This window comes from Musa acuminata, chromosome BXJ3-5, assembly GCF_036884655.1.
Source record: "Musa acuminata AAA Group cultivar baxijiao chromosome BXJ3-5, Cavendish_Baxijiao_AAA, whole genome shotgun sequence".
Taxonomy (NCBI): domain Eukaryota; kingdom Viridiplantae; phylum Streptophyta; class Magnoliopsida; order Zingiberales; family Musaceae; genus Musa; species Musa acuminata.
Genome location: NC_088353.1, coordinates 3,505,151 through 3,529,399, shown reverse-complemented (window position 1 = coordinate 3,529,399; position 24,249 = coordinate 3,505,151). Strand labels below are relative to the sequence as shown.

Here is a 24,249-nt window from a genome sequence, read left to right as displayed (position 1 = left end):
CCATGAATCCAACTATGGTAAATGGATCCACATTTAGAGGAAATGCAAAGAGAGCTCCAATAATCAAAAGGGGAAGCGCTAGTCGACTCTACGTTGGGTCGGTCGTTATTCACCCAAAAACTCTAGGAGGAACTGATTTCAATGAGCTTCCACCTCTCGTCCTTCTAGGTGTTTGATAGTAATATCGATATGATATAGCACATTATAATTTTTCATACCCAGATGTCAACACCTCGAACATCTTAATGTGCCACACCTTCTCAACTACATTAAAAGGTCGAGCATAAGAATGGTATGTACACTCGCCTAAAGCTGCTTTTTATATACTTGATGAGGGAGTTTGAACTTTATTTTCTCAGGAACGTATACCCTTGGCCTTCAACAACAACACTCATTAAACTTAGGCAGTAGGGGGAGGAAAAAATGCTCACAAACTTTGTCGCTTGGTTCATAAATAAGATTCGAGACATAGTAGATGCTCATCCATCACTCATAATATAAACATTCATAATGGGGCTCAAGCCTTCTCGTCTCTTTTAGTCATTGATAGAGAGATCACCAGCGTATCATAGACTTAGTTGAAATTGTCTAAGTCATTAGCCACCCTTGCGGTAAAGCCACGAACTTAACTAGAGTTGCTCAAGTCGTGCAACACCCTTATGCCAACTTCTCGAATTTAGTTGAGATTGCCTAAGTTATGAAACACCCTTATGATATGCGTCCATAAAGGGTCAGCCTATTTGTAATCTCGCTAAGGTCCTGTAGGACCTATAAAAAAAGCAAGTTGATTAGTTTAAAAACGAGCGATAGACAAGTTCTGATATCTTGTAAAGAGGACAACTTTATAAACAATTCAACAAACACTTTGTATGCAAGAGAGAAAAGAGAGGAATAAGAAAATAAGGACTTTAGAAGGCAAAACAAACAGTCGTAAGTCCACAAACGATTGCCCACCGGGTGTCAAGCGTGATGGCAAATTTCATCAACTCAACATGCGAACTTGTGTAAACCGATCAATGCCTGACACTACCTTGAAGCCCTATCCACCCCTATGCCACCTAGGGGGTTCCAGTGGTCTGAGATGGCTGATATTTTACATTGCATTATAGTTTATAGAAAATAGGTTATGGCATGTGAAAACAGAGCCATTTTGGGATAGTTTTGTTTAGTGTGGTGAGTGGTCACAATATAGTATTGCAAACTGTTCTTGTTTGTATTTTCAACTAAAAACATAAAACCAAGGCAAAACATACTACCAGACATCTGTACAAGCATACAAAAGTGACGAACGATTCATTAAGCGAAGATGTTACAGGTGCACGATAACCGTTCGTGATAAGCGACTATACCTAAAGTACTTTAAAAGGCTAATCAATACATTACTGTCGAGGCAATGGTCTCAGGCAAACGCGAGAAGTCACATAAGAAGCCAAAGCAAGAGTGGTTATAATTAGCCCCAACCTCAAGATCACCTTAACGGAGAAGAAATGAATGATCCAAGCTACCTCACTATCCGAGTTAATCCATTTAAATATGACTAGAATTAAAAGGATATTTATGTGACCCTAACCTAATGAAGATCCTATTAATGAAAAGAGATATGTCAAAGTACCATCAGTTCCATTGAGGTTATGACAATGACATTAAATATTGTCATAACTTAAAATAGTAAATTGAAAAGCTTATATATTAAGGACATCTCATATGATTCATTTGAAAGCATTGGAAACACTCACCTCGATCTCAAATGGGGAGACAATTCTTTGGCCTATAAGTCTTATGCTCAAGCTACCACTGAAATGCACCCGAGGATGAAGGGTGAATCGAAAGTAACTTACAAAGATGAAGATACAGAGTACTTCGACCCAAATCATGATGATGCCCTAGTAGTCTCTATGAGAATGATAAATACTTAAGTGAAAAGAGCCATGATCGACATAGGTAGCTCTATTGATATCCTTTATTTTGATAATCTTCAGAAACTTGGGTTACCAACTAACGATACTCTAATGACTTTTTCGATGATGGGGTTCACCAATGACTCTATCTCACCTTTTAGGACTGTGAATCTACATGCCATAAGCAAAATGTGGTATATGAATTAAGAAAACTCAACCCTCATAAGAAGAAATCCATTACGACTAAGGCATAAAAAAAAATGCTTGAGACACATAAGCTAAGAAAATCCAATTCAGGTGAGAAGAAACTTATCACGACAGAAGACACAAGATAAAATATATCTGAGGCATGTGAGTCAAGAAAACCTGACTCATGTGAGAAGAAACTTACCACAACAAGAGGCACAAGACAAAATATACCCCAAGCTGTGAGTCAAAAAAGCTCAATTATATGAAAAAAAGTCACCACAGCTAGTATATAAAAGAAGAGATGCCTAAGATATGCTGGTCGGGAAAGCCCGTCCCACCTATCGAGGTGAAAAATGTCGAGCACCTTGTCCCCATCACCGTCGAGGTGCGAGGGTCAATAAACATAACCTCCCTTCACTATTGAGGTGTGGAGGTCAAATACTCTAACCTCCCTCGCTATCGAGGTGGAGAGGTTAGGAAATTCGACCCCCCTCTTGTTGCCAAGGTGTGCAGGTCGGGTACCCTAGCCCCTCGGCTCGCCGTTGAGGCATGACGCACTAACGCCGAGCTTCCTAACCCCTTCTTGTTATCAAAGTGCAGAGGTTATGCGTTTCAACCTCGCCCCCGTCTACCGAGTCTGGAGGTTAGGTACTTTGACCCCCCATCACTTGAGGTATGGGGGTTGGGAAACTTGACACCTCTTGTTGTCGAGGTTCCTAGGTTGGGAAAACACATCCTGCCTCAACTCACCAAAGTTATTCCAAGGTCAAAGCATGGGTCCCTCCCATAACCCACCTCAACGATGAGCATAGGAGGAGCCCACCTTGACTCCTCCTGTGACTAGTCTTGACGGCGAGTGAGAGAGGAACCCACCTCAGCAATGAGAGAAAGAGGAGACCACCATGGCTATTCCCACAATCTGCCTCGGTGACGAGCAAGGAAGGAGCATGCCTTAGCGCTTGTAACAAGTCGATCATGAGCAAGCTTACTATGTCTAAAGTTAGTCTCTCGATAGATCGAGTAGGCCAACCATATTCTCTATCACTCGAAATAGGCATCTTTACGACTCCTCCCTCCCCACCTCTACATGGCACACGTGTCGAATAAGTTGATAGCTATACTTGATGACCTTTCCGAAAGAGTTCCCAAAGTACACATTTAAGGAGACAAATGATGAGAAGAATATCACTGACTAATTATTATCTGACACGTGACCTCCGTGTGGTATCCAGGTTGGAAAAAGGAAACAGATGTTGCTCCCCATTGGTCTGTCTACGTGGACAAGGGTCCAAGGAATGTAGTTGCAAGCTGTCTTTGCCTTTGTCACCCACGTGGAGAAGAGGTCAAGTGAAGGTTGTTAGAGTCAGTTAAGGGTGGCCTCTTCGTAGAATATTTCGCTCTTTTTTGATTTGGTATAAAAAACTCATTTTTGGCGTAGTCACCAGGGGGTCACTTATTTACTATTGATGACTATATTCATCTTTCTGGGGTTACTAACTTAGGTGTCGAAGGGAGTAGATCTGAAAACCTCTCCCGACCTTAGTCTTCATGTAGATGATACTCCAAGAGCTAATTATTTTTACCTCAGAGATACCTCAAACAACCCTACGCACATGAGTCAGAATCATATTGGATTGACTACAACGTTAACGATATCTTCCCATAACATAAACCTCAACACAAGTTAGTTTAATCAAATTATAAATAATGATATATTAATGACGTATCAAAATGTCACGTAAAAAAAAATTATTAAAAAAATAATCTTTGGACAATGGTCATGGAATGAACGCTAAAATAGAAAACTTCTTGGGTATAGTTTCATTCAGAATTTTGAAAATTTATTTTGAACTCTCAAACCCTTCTCGGACTTTATCATTCATTTTCTACAAACAATGACTTGAGCCATAGAATGACATTGCACTGGTTGAGCTTTCCATGTTTTCTACAAAACTTCCTTTGAAAACTCTCTAGGCGGACATCTTCTCAATTTACATATCATTTTTAATTAGAATTCTTGCTCAACCTTTCAAAACTCACTTTATCTCAAATTGAACTTCTTTTTAATTCCAAAAGTGATAATATTTTAGAAAACAAATCAGATAGAGTGATTAAAACTGACATATTTATAGATTGTACTTTTAAAAGTGTCTTTTAGAAAATATTGTAAGAAAATTAGAACTAAGAGATCTCTATCAACAACATGTCTAAGACTTGTGACGATCACCGCTAATAAATCCATTTTAGATATGGGGCCTTTAACTTCTCGTCTATAAGGGTATTTGGATTGATCATACATACTCTTGATAGGTAAAAAAATATTTGAACTCACTCTCATCGTATACAAATGTTCTACGAACACTCTCACCAGATAAAAATATCTAACTCATCATTGTTTGACCTACTCAATGGTGAAACCACTTTAGCCAAGAAAAAGAGTCAACATGTCAGATGTGCTCTTATAGCTTTTCTTTACATTAGATGCATCTAGAGTTTTCGATACACCCTAACATAATAAGGTATCTTCCCACACATGATACATGACTTAAGTATCAATGCCCTCGATATGCTTTTAACTAGGCAAAGCACCTCCTCTTACTCAGATTCATTCACCTAAGACATTCATGTATCAAGGCCCCTATGTGTCATAATTGAGCAAAGGATCAAAATGCATATGTGTTGATCCACAACACAAATAATAAAACACATGAAATAAGTATCAAAACGCTCAATGTGTCATAACCATACAAGCATCTCTCCTCTTCATGTGTGTCCAAAATATACATGTTGTATATCATCTATGGTCAGGTTTCTTGGTCACCCTTTTAGATCAAAGGGCTTCCAAAAATATTTTTTCTAATTTTAAAAGTGATAAGATTTGAAAAAATGAACAATTATGTCATATCGACACATGATTAAATTACAAAGAGATTTAATTCAGATGTGTAAAGTATGATATGTATTTATAGTGTTCAATAAAAATTAATAAAAATATGATGATGATTTTATATTTTATATTTTTTAAAAAATTAAGTATGTATGTAGTCGTCACACTTGAATAACCGATAAGTTCAATCCTCTCCAACGATGATGAGTACTACTCTCCACAACCATTCAAGCGGAATGTGCATTGTGTAGAAATGGACTATTATTAGGGTTCCAAACAATTAAGATAACTACTTTCTTACTTCCATCGGAAAATATTAGAATTATCGATTTAATTTTATTTAAGTTATAATAAACATCAACTATCGATTTTTAAGTTAATACAAGTAGAGAACCCAACCCATTTGATTCAAGTTGACTTATAATAACCATAAATTCTCATCCATCCTCCTCTTCAAACCCTCATCATGTTTGCCACAAAAACCTAAGAGGAAAGGGTTTGTACATGTTGGTGAACAAATGCGCCGTGATTGGTAAGTCAGCATGGCTATGTCCACGGGTCGATGTCGGGAGTTCTCTGTCGGCTGAGCTGGATGCCGAGATAGGTCGGGGTATTGGTCAGCGTTTCTTGGTCCGAGCGTCGTCTGCGTCGAGCTACGTCTCTCCGTTCCCGGGATAGGTGACAGCTCGCTCTCGTTCACTAATGATGATTTTCGGGTCGAGACGCTTATGGCTCGGGGGTGACCGCTTCGCCGTAAAAAATGCCTTCGTCGTCGGGTGATTCCCGACTTTGGCCCCTCCGATGAGCAAGTCAATTGTCGGTGGAATTGTTCTTCTCCCCTTGGGCCGGACATCGGTTATAGGTCTTTATACTATCGTTCGAGGGTTGGTCGTACACGGATTAACGTGGTGGACGTGCAAAACAATATCTTGATATGGATTTTGACCTGACGTATGATATCGACTATGACGTGTCTTGGACCCAAAGATAAATTCCCATATCCAAGATATTATTAGAACATTTATCTTGCCTTCGTATACCATTGCAACTCAAGCATTCAATCAAATCTAACCACACATTGTCACCGAAGAAGTTCAAAAGGAAATCATGAATCACTTCAACATATTAAGATATAATCATAAATCGAAGATCGTATTGATATGATACATAATCCAAATATCTGACTTATTTATTATTAATTAAAAAAATAAGATCTGAAGATTCTGATATATTATATAAATATCTGACTCATTTATTATTAATTAAATAAAATAAGATCAGAAGATGCCTCCCTTCCTTCAATGAAAAGACGTCCTTTCATAATTGATGGGTTGGATCAAAGACAGAAGAGCCGCACCCACACCTGAACCATCATCATCCCCTTCCTCTCTATTCTAGGGTTTATTTTTTGGGGGGTGCCCTTCCCTGCCCTGCCGCCAACTCCCTTACCATTATTACCCCCCACCAAAAACAATAAGCCAAGAGATTAAAGAGAAATCCCTCATCATCCTTCTGTGCAGGTGAGACGAGAGGGAGGGCTCCTCTTTTTCTTTCTCTCTCTTTCAAGGGGCTGAAGAGAAAAAAACACTTCCTCCTCAACTGCTTCAACTCCCCTCTCTCGCTTACTTCTCCCCATGCATTCCGAGACCTCAGCTCTCCCTGCTGCTTAACTGCCCCTCTTGTTTACCGTAATTACGTTTCGACCCCTTGTCGGCCAAAGAGTGGGACGGCGATGCGTGGCGCCACCGGCGGCGTACGGCCGCCGCCACTGCCCCGATCACCCTTACCTCCTCCTCCGTAACGGTTTGCATTCGCCTCCCAAAGCTCCGCTCTTCGATGGCCGGATGGCCTCTCGCCTCGGCGGGCGTCTCCCTCGACGTCGTGGAGATCCTCCGCAAGCTCCAAAGCATCGGGTTCTGTTCCGATCTCGATGTACCTGGCTCGGAGACTGGCTGCGAGAAGTGGAGCGTTCTGTTTGATCGGATCCTGTCGGTTTTCTCGAAGGAGGTCGATCGGAGGGGCGGGATCCGCCCGCTGCCGGCCATGGTCGGCACTGGGCATCGCGTGGATTTGTTGAAGCTCTATTCCTTGGTGCAGGAAATGGGTGGCTGCGACCTGGTGACGGAGAACTGCGCGTGGGCGTCGGTGGCGCAGGCGCTTGGGTTGGAGTTGGGGTTTGGGTCGTCGTTGAAACTGGTGTTCTTTAAGTACTTGGATGTGGTCGACCGGTGGTTGCAGAGAGTTTCGGGGAAGAAGGTTGCAGGGAAACGGTCTGGATACAAGAAATTACGTCTTTTGGGTGTCGGAGAGGGTTGTGGAGCAATTACAGATCATAAAAAGGCGGATTGTCAGTCTCCAGTTCCTTTGGGTTCCAAGAAAGATCAGTTCCTTTCACCACTCAAGGGCAGCGGGTGTAGGTCGCAACTCGATACCGATGGGAATGATAATTGTGACGTTCTCATCTCGGAAGCAAGCACAGTTGATGGAGGAGGATTAAATCATCTCAAGAGGAAGCGGGATGATTTGGTGGGGATGCTTGAATGGGTGAGAAATTGGGCGAAGAATCCTGGCTACTGTTCTGGTGGGAAATTTATGGCAAGTGACAGAGGAAAAGTCAAGGGTCTTGCAAGTAGTGAGCACTATGCTCAGGTACTTCTGGCCAGGCAAGCTGTGTCTCATAGAAGAACTCGCCGAACATTCTCTCAAGCAACTCATCATCAGGTACTAGTTCTTCTGCATGCATGCCCACAATTCTCAATCATATGCAATTACCAGGCAATTGGACAATATGACAAGTTAGACATTGTAGCAACTGGGCATATATAGAGACATATTGACAAGCTAACTTTGACAAACTCTTCCCAACTATATGCAGTCACATGGGTCTTTTACCAATTTTTGGTTCTAAGAAGCAAGAAAGATGAGATTTTAAGAAGCATAGACATAGGTCTCCAGAAAACTAACTGAAACTCTCTCTTTCACCTTAACGATAGTGAGCAGCAAATCTTTTACATCCTATTCCAAGGAACTGCCTCTATTCTCAAAATTCCTCCTTTTCTTCACATTATTTTCCATTTAATCTTTTCAAATATTATTCTCCAATTATTCGAGTGAGTGGGTGCATATTTCAGTCCTTATCAAAGGAGTTGGCATCTAGCTATTGACATTGGATGGTAGAGGCAAGTTGGAAGCATTCAATCCTACATGACATTTGATTTGTACTTAGGGTCTGTTTGGTTTTCAGTGCACCAATTTACCTGCATTTACAATTACACTACAATTCGGAATTACAATGACAAGTTCATGTCTTTCTTTTGCTTATTTGAGTGTAATTGTTAGATGTATTCTTTGTTGTTTGCCTGCTCGCATTTACAACCTGCATTCATGAGTAATGGCAAATGGTGGTAGGGGTGGTGATGGTGGGATTTGAGCCTAAACTTTCACATGAGACATGCAATTAGTCATTTTCAGATTTCTTCTGTACCATAGTTTATATCCTATAGCAAGAGCTTCATAATCAAGTTATCATCCATTTAAATTCTGAATTTAGAGATAAGACGATGTGATTAAATAAATATCACAATAAATACAGACATTATATTGTAAGTAAACTAATTAAAATAAAATTTGCAATTCTTCTGTGGCCTAATATTCAAAATTTGTATGAACAAATTTAAATACTAGTTGGACCGGTACATACTATCTGATATTTACCAGTTCAACCAGTTAGCAATTTGCAGACCAAGTAATTATTGGGGGGAATTGGTCCATAATGAGCTTACTGACCAACAAACAACAACTATCAGGTTTACCACTTGATATTTGGTCTGTACGAAACCTGTACATGGTAATAAGTCTAGCCTGGTTTATTGTACATTCAAAACAGGCCTTTGACTGAGATTTCATTCCAAGAGCCATTTGAAGTTGTTATTTTCCTTCTGATCATGCTTGAGATTTCAAGGAAGGAGAGAATTTCTCTCCAAACTAAGCTAAGTTTGATGCTAGATTTCTTGATTTCATCCTTAATTTTTCATTTGCTGTCATGATTCCAATATACTGTTTTATTGTTTTGAACATGATCTTTTTCCTACATGCTACAAATCTACAAACTATTTATTATCTAAACAGCAACAAAGTAAAACATATATATATATATATATATATATATATATATATATATATATATATATATATATTGTCTTACTTTCTAGTGTCAAGAATACATGGCTTTTAATCTGAATTCTATCATCTACCAAAAAGGCATTACAGATTTCGATTGAGCAACAAGAAGCTGTAGGTCCAATGACGTGTTGGACAACACCAGAATGATCACTCAATTTAAAAAAATATATTTTAAGAAAAGAAATCATTTATTGGATATTTATATAATATACAATCAATATTTTCCAATTCAGATGATATATACTTGTTTGTGAAATATTTGAAATATTCTCAAATTGAAGACATTTTGTCTACCAGTGTATAAGTGATATACTAAAATGATTATTTATAATTTTTAAATTCTTTATTTAATGGTGTCAATTTTTTGTTTGAAGTTCAAAATTTTATGTCTGCATGTCTACTCCACTAATATCAGTTACATTGCTCCTTAAAATTAATATCAAATACCCGTGTTTATACCTAAAACTTTCTAAATACATTCTTTTTAAAGACATACATTATCATAGTTGTGCATTTTCTAATTTTTTTTCTTTCTTTTTTTGAAGAAGAGCACTTGATGGTTTTTATATTAAATCATATTTAAATAATATGTTAACTAGCATAATACAAGGATTTTTTTATTATATTATAATTCATATCGTGATATGTAAATCTGAATACCTGATAGCTAAAGACTGGTTTCAAAGTTGTATTTATTGTAGGTTTTTTTTTTTGTGCGGAACTTACAGAGTCAGCAAATGATCCAAATGTTACATTTACTTATGCAATACAAAGTACAAATCTTCTGAAATTATAACTGTTGAGAAGTCAAAAGCTCTATCCTTCTAATATGTGGTAGATGCTAAATCTTTTTGCTGAATCCAGTGGTAAATCTACTTAGTACAGGACCTTTCTGTTGGCAAAACCCTTTGGATAGTTGTTTAAGATATTGGGCCTATTAGATATTTGTCGCATATGTTGGTAGTTTTGAAATCTGGACTTAAATTTTGACGATCACTGGTTGTGAGCCAACATGTAGGAATGTTGAATAAGCTCCCCTTTTGCCACAATTGATCAATACTTCTGATTTCTGAATCACATCTCGTAGAAGATTTGCCTATGTTTTCCAGCTCTTGGAGAAATCATTATATGTTTCTGATTCATGAAAATTGTTTTTCTATGATTTTTCTTGTTATACCTGACTTAATAGATTATTGTTAGACCTTAGAAAAATTATTTATAGTTCTTTTATTACATTAATGAAGACAATGCTGTTTTAATTGAGATGAAAACCACCATCATACCTGGTCTTGCAGAATGGATTCCACTCCATTTGTGAGAATGGTAATGGTACCATTTCCCATGAGGAAACAAAATGCAATAAAAAATCCAAATCAAGAACTTGTCATCAAACATTCTGTCTTCATGAAGATGACATGGACAACAAGGGTCTGATGGCTGCAGGTGAGGAAAGCAATGATGTGAAACATGGGCTTCAGAATCCCTGCTTAGATGCAATAGCTGATTGGCTTTCTAGCGGTCCACCCCATGTGAAGATACCTGTAGGCAGACAATTTCAAGCAGAGGTACCAATTTGGACTGGCCAGCCTTCTGTATCTACTACTGGTTCTGATGATTTCAAATGGTTGGGTACCAGGATCTGGCCTCCTGAAGGTCAAGAGAACGCACCATTTGATAATGTTGCTATAGGAAGGGGTAGGCAAGCTATCTGTCAATGTGAATGGCCAGGTTTTGTAGAGTGCACTAGGTTTCACATTGCTGAGAAAAGGCTGCAATTAAAACGTGAACTGGGTCCAGCTTTCTATGTTTGGGGATTCCGAAGTATGGGTGAGGAGGTCGCACTTTCATGGACAGAGGAAGAAGAATGTAAGTTCAAGGCCATTGTTCATTCGAATCGGCCATCTCTTGATAAAAACTTCTGGAACAAGCTTTATTTGTATTTTCCTCTCAAGAAGAGGAAAAATCTGGTGAGCTATTACTTCAATGTGTTTCTTGTTGGGCGCCGAAGGTACCAGAACCGTGTGACACATAACAGCATTGACAGCGATGATGAGGATATGGAATTTGGCTCTGTAAGCACTTCTTTTGGCCAAGGGGCAGTTAAAATCCATGATTCAGTTTCTGTCATCTGTGCTCAGAATATGCAATGTATGGATCTAGATGGATAAATGCGCAAAGAGGGTGGTCTTATTGCTTTACCATCTTTACCATGGTGATGATGATGAAAATCTTCTGCAAGGCAGCCTTTGTTGTGCATTACTGTGACTGTACCTGCAGAGGTTTTAATGGACATGGCGTGCGCTCCATCGTTGTTGAGGTTGATACATAGAGAAAGAGAGAGAGAGAGAGAGAGAGAGAGAGAGAGAGAGAGCAGCAATGTGGATACTCGATGCATTGGGTAGTGGCAAGTTGACAGCACCTTGTACATTTTGAAGATAGGAACTTGTTTTTACTGATCTGTTTTGTCATATTTCTGATCCAGAAATGCTTGGAGGAAAGTAGAAAGTATGGAGGATGAAGTTAAGCAATTGAAAATGTGTTGTAGCTGAGCATATTTCATCTGTTGTTGAAAGACTTCTTTTTCTTTTTCTTTGTCCGGTCAGTGGTGCAAGTCGCCTTTAATTTTCATTGCAATCATTTATGCATTTGTGAGGGTTTTGCATGTTGCATATGGTGTACATTAATTTGCTTTCCTGCATTCCCTAAGCTCTCGTTTGGTGGCGGTCATCTATTATAGTTCTACTCTTGCTGAATATAATTAACTTTACCACTGATATGATTGCACCTATCTAAATTTCTGATGAAATCTGATGGTTTATGGACTTAAGTTTTGCTATTTAATGTAGGATTTTTATGTTAAGGAGACACCAACACTTAAAGTTGGGTTATTCCAAGGTGTGGATATGTGCCACTAAATTGTTGTCTTTGAAATAATATCTTGATGGCGATAATCCATGCCTTTTTTCTTTTCAATTTGTAATGTCCTATGCTTAACAAGCAATTAATTTCATAATAAGTTACAAAAAACTTAAATATAAATTCATGACCATATTATTTGTCCGCATGAAGCTACAACCACGAACAATTTCTTCTCTTACTTACTCAATGATATATATATATATATATATATATGAGCATAATTATCAATACTTGCTATTTTTCGTATATAACACTTGAGAGTATTCACATGATAAACTAAGGCTTCGAGGACACTCGCGCATCGACTCAATGGCGAGGAACAAGACTCGCTTGCTCATCCCTCGCGTTTGTCTCCGTCGTTTCCTCCTCGTGCTCTTGGCACTGTTGGTGGCGTCGTCGGAGGGTGGGAAGAAGAGAGTAAGCATCCCGGACGAGCTCGACGACGTGGTGGACGAGGAGGAGGACGAGGAGTGGAAACGGTGGGGCCAGAAGACGACGAAGCCCGACCTCCCCCCGCCGCCCGACTTCTCGCGGATGAGCCCCTTGGAGATCCAGGCCGAGATGATGAAGCGCCACACTGGCCCCTCCCTCGGCTTCGTGAAGCTTCGGCCGGGTGTTCCCCGCTCCAGGGTGCGACCCAATGCCGCCCAAGATTCGTTCTTTTTTCGTGTTTCTTTCTCTTTCTTCGCGGAACCTTTAGCTTTTGTGCGGTGATCTTCCTCGTGTTCTTCGGTTAAGCAGGCGCGATCTTGGCAAACTATGCTTACCCCCGTTCTGGTTCCTTATGCTAGGTTTAGGTTTCTTGTCGTTTTCCTTTCCCTCTTGGTTTGTCGTTGCGAATGCTGTATTATTCTTCATTAATTTTATGGATTTCGGTGCTTGAATAGACTAATTTTTTTCTGTATTATCCGGGAATTAGGTAAGCAACACTTTCTTTCTTCTTTTAATGAGATTTTGGAGGATTTCTAGCTTGATAGGCAATTATTTTAATGGCATTCGACATACGGTTAACAATTGGGGCACCGAGGCTCTTCCAGTGCCATGAGATGCTTTCTCTAGGGGATGTGGTCTCTTGAAATTATAGTTGTGTGATCTTTACAGTAAGTTGCATCTCCATTTCTTGTTTCCTTTGCATTCACTGGAGATAATTTGTTGCATATTTTGTGGTCGAATTCAGCACTCTTGTCCTCTTAATTGAGGAAACTAATGTTTCAATATCATGTGAATAATGTGGCTTTCTTTTATATCTACTTCTTGGTAACTTCTTTGCTTTTTGTGGTGTCATTCTGTCACAGTTTGCTTTGCTTACCCTTCGGTCGAGTGCCCTAGGGATCTTGTGTAATTCTTGGTAATTTCATCAGTTGGGAGGCATTTCTTGTTGATCTAGGGATCTTGTGTAAATTATGCTGCTCAAATACTTAATGGATTGCCATCTCTTTTGAAATGCCTTCTCAATATCAATTAGAGGACCTCAAAGCATGGATATATTTCTCATCTGAATGCACCATCCATAGTTCAGTCTTTCTTGTCAAGCAGATCCCATTTACAAAATAATTTTCTTCTTATATCTGTTGTTATTGTCTATGAATTTTCCTTTCAAAACCAAATAATAGATTCGTTGTATCTTAAGCAAATACAGCTGGTTTACAATGACATTTTATATCTGATTTTGGTTGATTAAATACATCTCTTTAATATAAAAGAATACCCTTAGATCATTTGTTTTTTTCTTGGAGTTTTTTCTAAAAATCATTATGTTGCATTATATTGTGTGGTGGTCTTTAGAATTGGACTCACCATGGTGGTATAGTGTTAACTAATTTTATCTCCATACCTATTCTTAATTATCTGTATTATAATTTATGATAACAATAATCGAAGTACTTCTAGTTGTCCGTTTTTCTTCTTTTGGATCTCTATTTTTTGTGCAATCCTTTATGGGATTTGGCCTCACCATACTGGTATGGTGTTAACTAATTTGATCTCTATACCTATTCTTAGTTAGCTGCATTATAATTTATGATACCAATAATTGAACTCCTTCTGGTTGTCCATTTTCCTTCTTTTGGATCTCTATTTTTTTCGTAATCCTTTCTATGGGAATATCTAATCAAAAAGTTCCATAAGTTTTTTGCATTCCTGATTAGTTTGTGACATTCAGGAAGATGTACCTGCCATTGCTATGAGATGGAGCAAGGTTCTAAGAACTGGATCTGTTGGGGTCAAGTTCATGGCTGTTGACCTGAACACCATCATGTTTACAATGGAAAGAGGCCAAGATTTGGAAGAGGTGAGTCTTTATGAAATATCAAATATCGTGCTCGAGTTGTCCAACAACTGCTTGTAGCAATCAAGTGGTGGAACTGAATTTTATTTTTTGTCCTTTTAAATTCTGGTCTTATGCACTAGCATTATAGTTGTAGTATGATATTGAAGAATGATGTATTTCACTTCCTTTTCCAGTTGAAAGAGTTTGTTCTGAGTCAGCCAGAAGCATACGAGATTAAGATTGGGCAACAATTGTATCGAAGACCTGGTGATCCTCCGCTCGATGAAGTTGTTGAGAGTCTACATAAAAAGAAGACTAGTGCCAATGCCCATGAAATTGGCAGAGATTCACATACTTTGAGTGACGAGCTGTGAAATCATAACATCAGCCTTCTTTATGCTTCACAAAAATGCAGGATGTGTGACCTTTTCTTTTCAGATGCACTTATTTGCTTTCCTTTTTTTTTTTTCCCTTTTTTCATGTTTGTACATTGATAGCTCTGGAAATCCCAACAATAGAAGCTGAGCTGGGGCTTCCATTGGTTAGCTTCTGTACCGGTGCCGAACATTTGTTCTGATACAAGCAATGGGATGCTTTAAATATATGGATGGTTTGCCTGCTTCTTCAGAAATAAGATTTAAATTGTTTGATGGCACATGAATGTGGAAAAGCTGATGATGATTTGACTATAACATGGATTAGGCTACAGTGGGAGACAACTTGGGCAGATGATCATATAATGGACTAAGCTCAGCTTCAGTTTGAACAAATATTGAACCCTCTGCACACACCATCAATCCCGAGATATGTAATGAGCAAATATAAATACAGATTGGCTCTTTCCATTCATTCATATGTATCACAGGCTTACAGTAGGATTTAAATTTTTTTATCTCATGACTGAACACAATACATACAATATAATCACTTTTTTTATTTACTGGATGTCTTTTTTAGAAAATCATATGTTTGTTACAGAGAAAATAAAATTATATATATATATGTATATGTATATATATATATATATATATGTATATGTATATATATATATATATATATATATATGCATATACATATATATATATATACATACATTTATATACATATATATATACATATGTATACATATGTTTGTATACATATAAATATCCACCGACTTATAAAAAGCCCCATGTGTTCCATCAAAACTCAATTTGGATTCAACTAAAATCTTTCATTTTCATTCCCTTAGGGTATTTGCTCATTGTAAGACTCTTTTTATGATATTTATGGGCTAAATTTAAGATAAGTGGAAAGAGAAAGAATCTTTGTCATCCTTTATTTGAAATATATCAAAAGCTTTGTAATTTTGATAAATGACCATTCAAGTTCTTATATGAATTATTTTATAAAACCTCAAAAGCTATAATAAAATTGATACCTACGTTTAGTAGGATTTAGATTAATTAAGACTCGATTGTAATATTTTTAGCAAATTTATAGTGCCTTGATTAACTAAACCAAAACATTGCAAGTTTATTTAAAGGTGGAGTAATTAATTAATGCATTACCATTTTGATTGCCATTCTTTCATAATAAATTAACACAATATTATCAACAATTTCAAAATATATAGAGATTAAGTGCGTAACATTTTTATCAATTTTCAATTAAAAATAAGCTTTTTTAAAAAATATATATAAAAACCTAAATTTAACGCCAACTAAAAAAAAAAAGAAAATTTATCATCCTTTATTTTCAAATATACCAAACATGGTTAATTTTCTTCTTAAATTCCATTCAAAATCGTTTTAGAAACTGTCTAATATATCATTACATCGAAACATATGATAATGTTGATAATTAAGATTTGTGAAAATTTAAACTAATATAAACTCGGTTATAGTATGTCGGTTTGATGATAAAAGCACTCTAAACCTATAAATTGTAACTAAGAATGTCACACTTTTTCTATTATCATTATTTTACAACAAATAAAAATAAATATAGTAATAAAATTAATAAATGGTAGATATAAGTTTAAGATTAAGTGAGGAAAAAAAAAGAGGATTTTAAATTACCTAAAATATATCTAAATAACTTTTAATTTTCATCTAAAATCGCTCAAAAACTCACAAATAAATCGTTTGACAAAACCTAAAATATATAATAATAATAATAATTATAATTAAGGTTATTGAGGATTTAAAGTAATCAAAGTGGATCATAGTATTATTTGAATTAGAGTTATTCTATGTTTGGTTTAGTAATCCTAACTATTGTAGTATTTGGTTTAGTGATCCTAACTATTGTAGTATTTGGTTTGATCTAACTGAGGATAGAATTGTGATTATAGAAAAGGAAAGGCACCGTTCGGAATACATGAAACCGTCGCGAATCGGCAAAATTATAAAGCCGGAGGGTGTTTTTGCGAAACCGCCCGTGAATCGTTCGTAAACACATTAGTATCTCGTATTCTTCGTATCATCGATATTCCTTTGTGCCCTTCCTCTCGCCCCGCAGGCGGCGTCCTCCAGGGCTCAAGAGTGGCCGGCGCCGACCAAGATCCGGAGAAAGCCTACGCTTTATCCCCACCACAATTGGTAAGCGTCTCCCTCGACCCTTTGCTCCTCCGATTTGGTGGATGCGCTTGCCTTATCGCCCAAGGATGGCGCAAATTCGTCTCGGATCGATCGAGAACTCTAGATTTTGGTCTGTCACTTGGTTTCTTGCTTTTCTAGAGTTCCTTCCTAATTTCTTTGGATTTCTTGACTTGATAGTGCACTTTGTTTGATTAGAATCCTAGGGTTTTCGATTGACTTGTAATAAAAAAAGGTCGAACTTTGATCGGTAAACTTCTCTGCGAGAAGAAATTTGGACTCGCTTTTGCGTTGATTGGGGAAGATAGGGTTTGTGTTTCTGATTTTGGCTTGGTTTTAGGGTAGCCGAGGAACTCGATAGAGTCGGATCTTTTCTCTTTGCTGGTGGATGTACGCATGGAATTGGGGTTTGGTTTCACGATTCGTGATCGGGACTTATTTGCGTAGGAAGAGCAAGCATTTCAGATTTGTTCTTTCCCCGTTTTCCTGGTCTCAGAATCAGAAATATAACTAGCATTATCTTGGTTAGATGAAGACTTTCTTAATAGTTGATTGATTCTTGCGAGGTTTCTTTGAAACAGGTCTTTGTCTAGAAGTCATGTGCCATTGAACCCACTCAGGTTAAAGGTCATCTGCAAATGGAAGGGTCTGAATCCAGTCGGAGTCGCAGTAAGAGAGATTTTGAGGAGATTACGGAGGCTAGGAGCAGCAGAATGGAAGTTTATGATGACTGGGAAGGCACAGATAAGAAGAAGCACAAGTCCAGCAAGTCGAGGAAGCATGCTGATATAGAAGAAATTGATGAACAGGACAGCGGAAGAAGGAAGGTTTTGGAGGACAGGAATGATGCAAGGAAGAAGTCTGCTGGTAGTGGAGATGAAGATGATTACTCAATGAGAAGGGATTCACGCTCGAAGCTCCCACGAATGAATGCAGATGAGAGAATTGAGAAACGATCTGGTGATGGGTATCGAGATAGGGACCTGGAGAGCACCCGAAAGAAGAGAGATGATGGAAACGAGGGGGAGTTCCCAAGGAAAACGAGTCTGAAAGTTTCTGGTCATGAGATTTCTGATAATAAAACAAGAAACAAAGCGGACAGTTCTTGTGATGGTGAGAATGAGAAACCACATGACCGAGACTCAAGGTATCTTGAAAGGAAAGAGAGCAGCAGAGATAAAAAAGATCAAGGACAGAATGAGCAGGAAAAGAACCCGCAACGTAGGAGATGGGATGAGGTAGAGACCAGCAGGAAAGCAGATGAAAGCAGTCATGCAGACAGATCTGATTCTAGGGTCAGGAAAGCTTCAGAGCACAGCAAACATGAGCTTCATGGAGACAGAGAGCTAGACTTTAGGAATGATTCAGGAGAGGGTAAAAGTAGGGTTTTGGATGCAAGTGGTGAGAAAAGTAGTAGGTCTGGTAACAGGGATGATAGGAGGGAGGATAATTTAAGGGGCAGGAGTTGGGGCAGATCAGAAGCACAAGATGAGGAAAGTAGGGTGATTAATGCCTCTCATGAAACTAAGTCAAATGTTGTCAGAGATGATAGGCAAAGAAGGGTGAGAGAAAGATCTACTGGATCAACAGAAGATGCAGAACTAAATACCCATAGTTACAGTTCGAAGCAACTTAGTGAGAAAGGTGAGAAGCAAAGGCAACAAAGAAACTCGGAACATGGTAGTCGCGATGAAGTTGAAAACTGGGATAAGTCCAACATGGATGAAGATGCGCGTTCACGCACATGGGGTAAAGGTGGGAGGGATTCCAGACGTTATAAAAGGTCTCGCAGTCCTGAGAGGAGCGGAAGAAATCACAGAGAGTTTGATGAGCATGATCGAGGATTTTCGGATTCTGACAATGAAAGAGGCACTAGTGTTAAGGGTGCCTGGAGTGACAAAAATAGAGACTGGGAGACATCTAAAGATCATTGGAAGAGAAGTCAGACCAGGCAGGATTTAATAGATGGGGATGACTTTGGACATACAAAAGAATGGGATATGCATAGGCGTGAGCATGAAAGATTAGACAGTGACAATATTCACAGTAGGCCTGGTTACAGAAAAGATACCAGAAGTAGGCCTGAAAGTGTGAGAGTCTCCTCAAATTTTAGCAACAGAAATGAGAGTTCTGATTCAATAGAAATCAGGCCCAATAAAAATTTAGATTTTGGAAGGGAAGAATCGGTTTCAACATTTCCTGCAAGGAAAGCAGAATTGGGATCACAACAGGATTTTGCTTCTGGAGCTAGTGATGAGGAATGGGGTTATTTAGCTGAGGATAGGGGTAAAACTGCTTCTGCTTTTGGGGATGATTTACATGAGAGGTTCCAAGATGATGACTCACCTATAGAGCAAAATTCCGGAAGAAATTCTCTTGATTCACAGGCTGGGAAAGGTAGGATCCAGAGAGCTATGAGCTCTAGCCGTATTGGTGCAAGCCAGAGTCCTGGTAGTAATATTCAATCTTCATTTGGGAACAACCAGGGAACAGGCTCTTTAAATAGGGGTCCTCAGCAAGGTCCAAAAGGTGCTAAACCAGCGAGAGGAGCAAGAGGAAGATTAAATGGGAGAGATACTCAACGTGTTGGACTTCAACCTTCAATGATGGGTCCCCCCTTTGGTCCCCTGGGCTTGCCACCTGGTCCGATGCCGCCAATTGGACCAAATATGACCCATATTCCACCACCACCCATTGGACCTGGTGTTGTCATCCCCCCATTTCCAGGACCACTTGTTTGGCCAGGAGCTAGAGGTGTTGATATGAATATGCTTGCTGCCCCACCCAACCTTCCTCCTATCCCACCCCTTGGGCCAACACGACCGAGGTTTCCAACTAATATGGGAGCTGGCCTTGGTCACTCAATGTATTTCAATCAACCTGGCCCTATTAGGGGAGTTCCGCCTAACATATCTGCTCCTGGATTTAACACAATAGGGCCAGGTGGTCGTGAAATGTCACATGATAAAGCTCCGATGGGTTGGGCACCACCAAGAACCAGTGGACCTTCTGGTAAAGCTCCGTCAAGGGGAGAACAGAATGACTACTCTCAAAATTTTGTGGACACTGGTATGAGACCCCAGAATTTCATCAGGGAGTTGGAGCTTACTAGTGTTGTGGAGGACTATCCCAAGTTGAGGGAGCTTATTCAGAGGAAAGATGAGATTGTAGCTAATTCAGCTTCACCACCCTTGTATTATAAGTGTGACCTACGTGAACATGTACTTTCTCCTGAATTTTTTGGCACCAAGTTTGATGTTATTCTTGTGGATCCTCCTTGGGAGGAATATGCTCACCGGGCTCCTGGTATTACCGACCACTTAGAGTACTGGACTTTTGATGAGATACTTAATCTTAAGATTGAGGTGTGTTCTTCTAGTTTCATTTTTGCTCCAATGTTATTGCATGTTGTTGTTGCTTAGATCATGCCCAAATTATTTTTTCTTGAAATACGATGAATTGGAATTTAATTATTGTTTACTGTTTCAATCAGGCAATAGCTGACACTCCATCGTTCATCTTCCTGTGGGTTGGTGATGGTGTGGGCCTGGAACAGGGCCGTCAATGTTTGAAAAAGGTGTGTTAAGTCTTTTACCTCGGCTTTTGTATGTACCAGCTATTGATTTTGCCTGTACTGTTGTTGCTATGCATGCAACACTCTTCACAAGTGAGTTCAAACTCTATCAGGGGTGAGAGCAACCTTGTATGCAACACTGGACACAGTTCACTGTGTTTCTCCTGAGCATGCTCATGCTTGTTTCAAGCACCGGAGGCACTTTATGTGCAGATTATATTTCTTTGTATGTTTTTGTGATATCATATCAGTCTCTTTTTTCCCCTTGATGAACGCTCATATTTGATGTTTTAGTATCTGATGGTCCTGTTATGTAGTGGGGATTTCGAAGGTGTGAAGACATTTGCTGGGTTAAAACCAACAAGAAGAATGCTACTCCAGGTCTGAGGCATGATTCTCGCACACTGTTTCAGCATTCAAAGGTTGGTTATTTTACCATCCAGGTTCTTATTTATCTTCTTGCCAATTCTTTACATTTTTCTTATAGTAATGTTGCTCCATTTATAATTTGTAGGAACACTGCTTGATGGGCATAAAGGGAACTGTTCGTCGTAGCACAGATGGGCATATCATCCATGCCAATATCGACACAGATGTTATTATAGCTGAGGAACCAACTGATGGTCAGTTTTCTACTGAGTATTGCATTTTCTTGTGTTATTCAGAATACCTAGTTGTAACGTTCATTATTGTGGTGAACATGTGGCCACATATGTTTTTGTGATTGATTTCTTTAGATAAACTTGAAGAGAAACTTGTGCTTTGTAATTGTGTCCTTCAACACAAAAAAAGCTCGTCTTTGGAAGTGAAACATGCTTCTTCTAGTTTTTTCTGTCGGTATCCAGCTGTCAGTCCCTAGTATGCTGCATTTATTGTTGATCTTTTGTTGGATACATGTGTTTTAACTGTTCGAACTTTGTTTTATTGTCTCATCAATATTTGTGTATTAATTTTTTTAGTTTGCTTGTGGACCAAAAATGCAAATTAGCAAAATAAATCTGTTTATGAATTATGCTGAATGGTTATGGAGAAACCTTAGTTTCATGTATGTAGTCATCAGCTGGTCATCAATTGTCATCCTTTTTCTTTACATGAAATGGTAAAATCTTAGGTCAAACGTATACTAATCTTAGGTGAATATCTTTCCTCTATTTACTTTTAGTTGAATGGAGCTTCATCATATCCTGTGTTTGTTGTCTCATTTTTTACCTTTATTTTCCACCTCCAGCAGGTTCAACCAAAAAGCCAGAGGATATGTATAGGATTATTGAACATTTTGCACTGGGCCGACGAAGGCTTGAACTTTTCGGTGAAGACCATAACATTCGCTCTGGCTGGCTAACAGTAGGAAAAGGACTATCGTCCTCTAATTTTAACGCTGAGGTACACACTCTTCACACGATGAACCTAAATTTGCATCCTACCTAGCATTTCACATCATGATATTTGATAACCATCCTAAATTTGCAGGCCTATGTTCGAAACTTTTCTGACAAGGATGGGAAGGTTTGGCAGGGAGGTGGTGGCCGAAACCCACCACCTGATGCTCCACATCTTGTGATGACTACTTCAGAGATTGAAAGTCTGCGGCCCAAATCACCTCCCCAGAAGAATCAACAACAATCAACACCGTTACTGCAGACGGGTAGTTCTAGTAACAGAAGGCCTTCAGGAAACTCTCCGCAGAACCCCATGAATCCATCTCTTTCTGGGTTGAACGCAGATTTTTCGGGCTCGGAACCAGCAACGCCAGCTCCCTGGTCCTCCTCCCCAATGGTAGGATACAGAGGACCAGACCCGGAGATGATGAGCATCGATGTTTATGATGCCTACGGGTTTAATGCTGCTTCGTCACATGCATTTGGAGATCATATTGATTTTGATTCGCATCGGGGACCTAATTTGCTGTAACAAGGAAGAAGCAGTGGTGAAATCCCATATTTTTGATTTGATATTCAAGCGTGAAAATGTTGGACGAATTGCACCATGCAAATTTGGTCGGAGAGGCCACCGAGCTTTAAGCTGAGCTTATTGTTTTGTTTATTTACTTGTTAAGGATTTCAACGATGGTAAAATTCATATAGCCTGTGTCAAATGGTTGGGATAGCAGCAGGTTGTTGGTCTCTTATATTCTTTCAAATTGTTCTGACCTCCATCATGTTATATGGTGCATCTCTTGGATTAGATTGGAACTCTCCTCTCTGTGGATCTCTGTAGCGGTAGCAGCCTGTGTTCTGTGGAATCATGTGATGGCTTATTTACGGATACTCTACATTCTAATGTAGCATGCTGACACGTGCCTTATAAAAATGCATTTCTTTTGTTTTTTTCTTTCCTTAAACTAAGAATAATTCTTTTTTGGAGTAACATTAAATTCAATACATTTACGTGCGGTGGTGATATGAATCGCTTCATCCTCTGAGGAGACAGAACGTCTCTGCGTCGTATATTAACTAAGTGGTCTTTCATAGTTTGTATGTGCAACGATCATGCACGTCACACGATCCCTTCGCAGATGATAGCCAGCAGCACCATGGGAAAGCGCTGTTGCTTCTGCGTCCCAAGGTGATGGCATTTGATGGTGTGTTAAATCCATCTAAGCATAGCATAGCATAGCACAGCATAGGCAAGAAGAACACCAAATCATCTTGCGGTAGAGCTTATTGTGCATTCAAAGAGCAAAGAAGACACATAGCATGTAATTTATTGCCTGCAAGTTCAAGATGGAATGCCAAAGGTCACAAGTTGCCCTACCAAGGGTGGGAAACAGCGATGCAAGCCACGTACATTTCACTCGGTGCCAATCCTTCCTTGCATCTCAAGCAGTGAAGACATGCTACCAAAAGGCAATCGACGCCACCACCACCGACCTCGGCGCATCATCACCAGCCCGCCACCGTCGTCGTCGGCGAGGATGGACGCGCCGCCTGCCTTGATTACATAAGGCATGGTCTTCTACTTGCTCTTTAGAGGAGAGGATGGAGATGGCTCCTCAGATGGTTATATAATCGTGCAGGTTATGCCACAGGCTTAGTGGTGGCCACAGCACCGCTGACTGTTTGAAGTGATGAAGGGTGAGAATGAGATGGATTGCCTCTTCCTCAGCGGGCGGCATCTTCCCGGGATATGCGGCGAGCACTTCAGTGTGGCTGACAACCACCTTCCTTTCCTTTTTGCTGGCCTCAACCTTTCTGTACTTTCTCCGACACACATGCATGAATTGGATGCCTTTGCTTCTCTAATTCTGCCCTCACTCACTTCTTCTTTTACTTTAGGTAAGAGGTTGGCCATCGTCTATGGTGTCAGGGCCACCCAAGATGTTGTGGTACTTCAGCTGGAATGTGGAGTCTCTGCCTCACCAGTGGACTTGAAGTCAAGCTTTCTCTTGGAATAGGTATGTGGACACTTATTTCGTTCATTGGTTTGCCATTGGATTATTCATTGAGCACAAGTAAATCAGGTGAAATAATGTAGGAAGGGGTGAAAATTTTCTGGGTTAATTGGATTTGAAAGAGTATTACTCTTTGGATTGAAGCAAATTTGAAATGCTATCAAACTATGCATTGCTCATGGCTAATGGGGAGTAATGTGACTCCTAAAAGCAAAGCAAAACCAGAGCCAATCCATGGCCTGCTAATATTAGTACTTTCTTGATCAGAATATACAGAAATCAGCCTTTGTAGCCTCATGCTTTAACTAGATATTTATAATTATATTACAGTAAACAATCCTCTTTTCTTCTGTAGAAAGCA

The 24,249-nt window shown here is 39.2% G+C and overlaps 3 protein-coding genes across 4 annotated transcripts; all 3 read left to right on the top strand.

Annotated features, from left to right (window-relative positions):
• The first annotated feature begins 6,376 nt into the window (after nt 1-6,376).
• On the top strand, nt 6,377-11,799 carry LOC135638949 (AT-rich interactive domain-containing protein 2-like). The gene is made up of 2 exons (XM_065152563.1): nt 6,377-7,695; nt 10,452-11,799. Exons 1-2 carry the CDS (start codon nt 6,811-6,813, stop codon nt 11,322-11,324), a joined length of 1,758 nt encoding a protein of 585 aa, XP_065008635.1. The 5' UTR covers nt 6,377-6,810; the 3' UTR covers nt 11,325-11,799.
• A 532-nt stretch (nt 11,800-12,331) lies between these two features.
• On the top strand, nt 12,332-14,948 carry LOC135638950 (uncharacterized). The gene is made up of 3 exons (XM_065152564.1): nt 12,332-12,705; nt 14,237-14,365; nt 14,539-14,948. Exons 1-3 carry the CDS (start codon nt 12,385-12,387, stop codon nt 14,716-14,718), a joined length of 630 nt encoding a protein of 209 aa, XP_065008636.1. The 5' UTR covers nt 12,332-12,384; the 3' UTR covers nt 14,719-14,948.
• Nucleotides 14,949-16,777: 1,829 nt separating this feature from the next.
• On the top strand, nt 16,778-22,689 carry LOC135582853 (N6-adenosine-methyltransferase non-catalytic subunit MTB-like). Of its 2 annotated transcripts, none has more exons than XM_065150440.1 (7): nt 16,778-16,926; nt 17,505-20,288; nt 20,417-20,500; nt 20,815-20,919; nt 21,012-21,120; nt 21,729-21,880; nt 21,968-22,689. In XM_065150440.1, exons 2-7 carry the CDS (start codon nt 17,562-17,564, stop codon nt 22,406-22,408), a joined length of 3,618 nt encoding a protein of 1,205 aa, XP_065006512.1. In that variant the 5' UTR covers nt 16,778-16,926; nt 17,505-17,561; the 3' UTR covers nt 22,409-22,689. The 2 variants fall into 2 exon arrangements, with proteins under 2 accessions (XP_065006512.1, XP_065006511.1); XM_065150439.1 differs by having other exon boundaries at nt 21,726-21,880.
• The last annotated feature ends 1,560 nt before the right edge of the window (nt 22,690-24,249 follow it).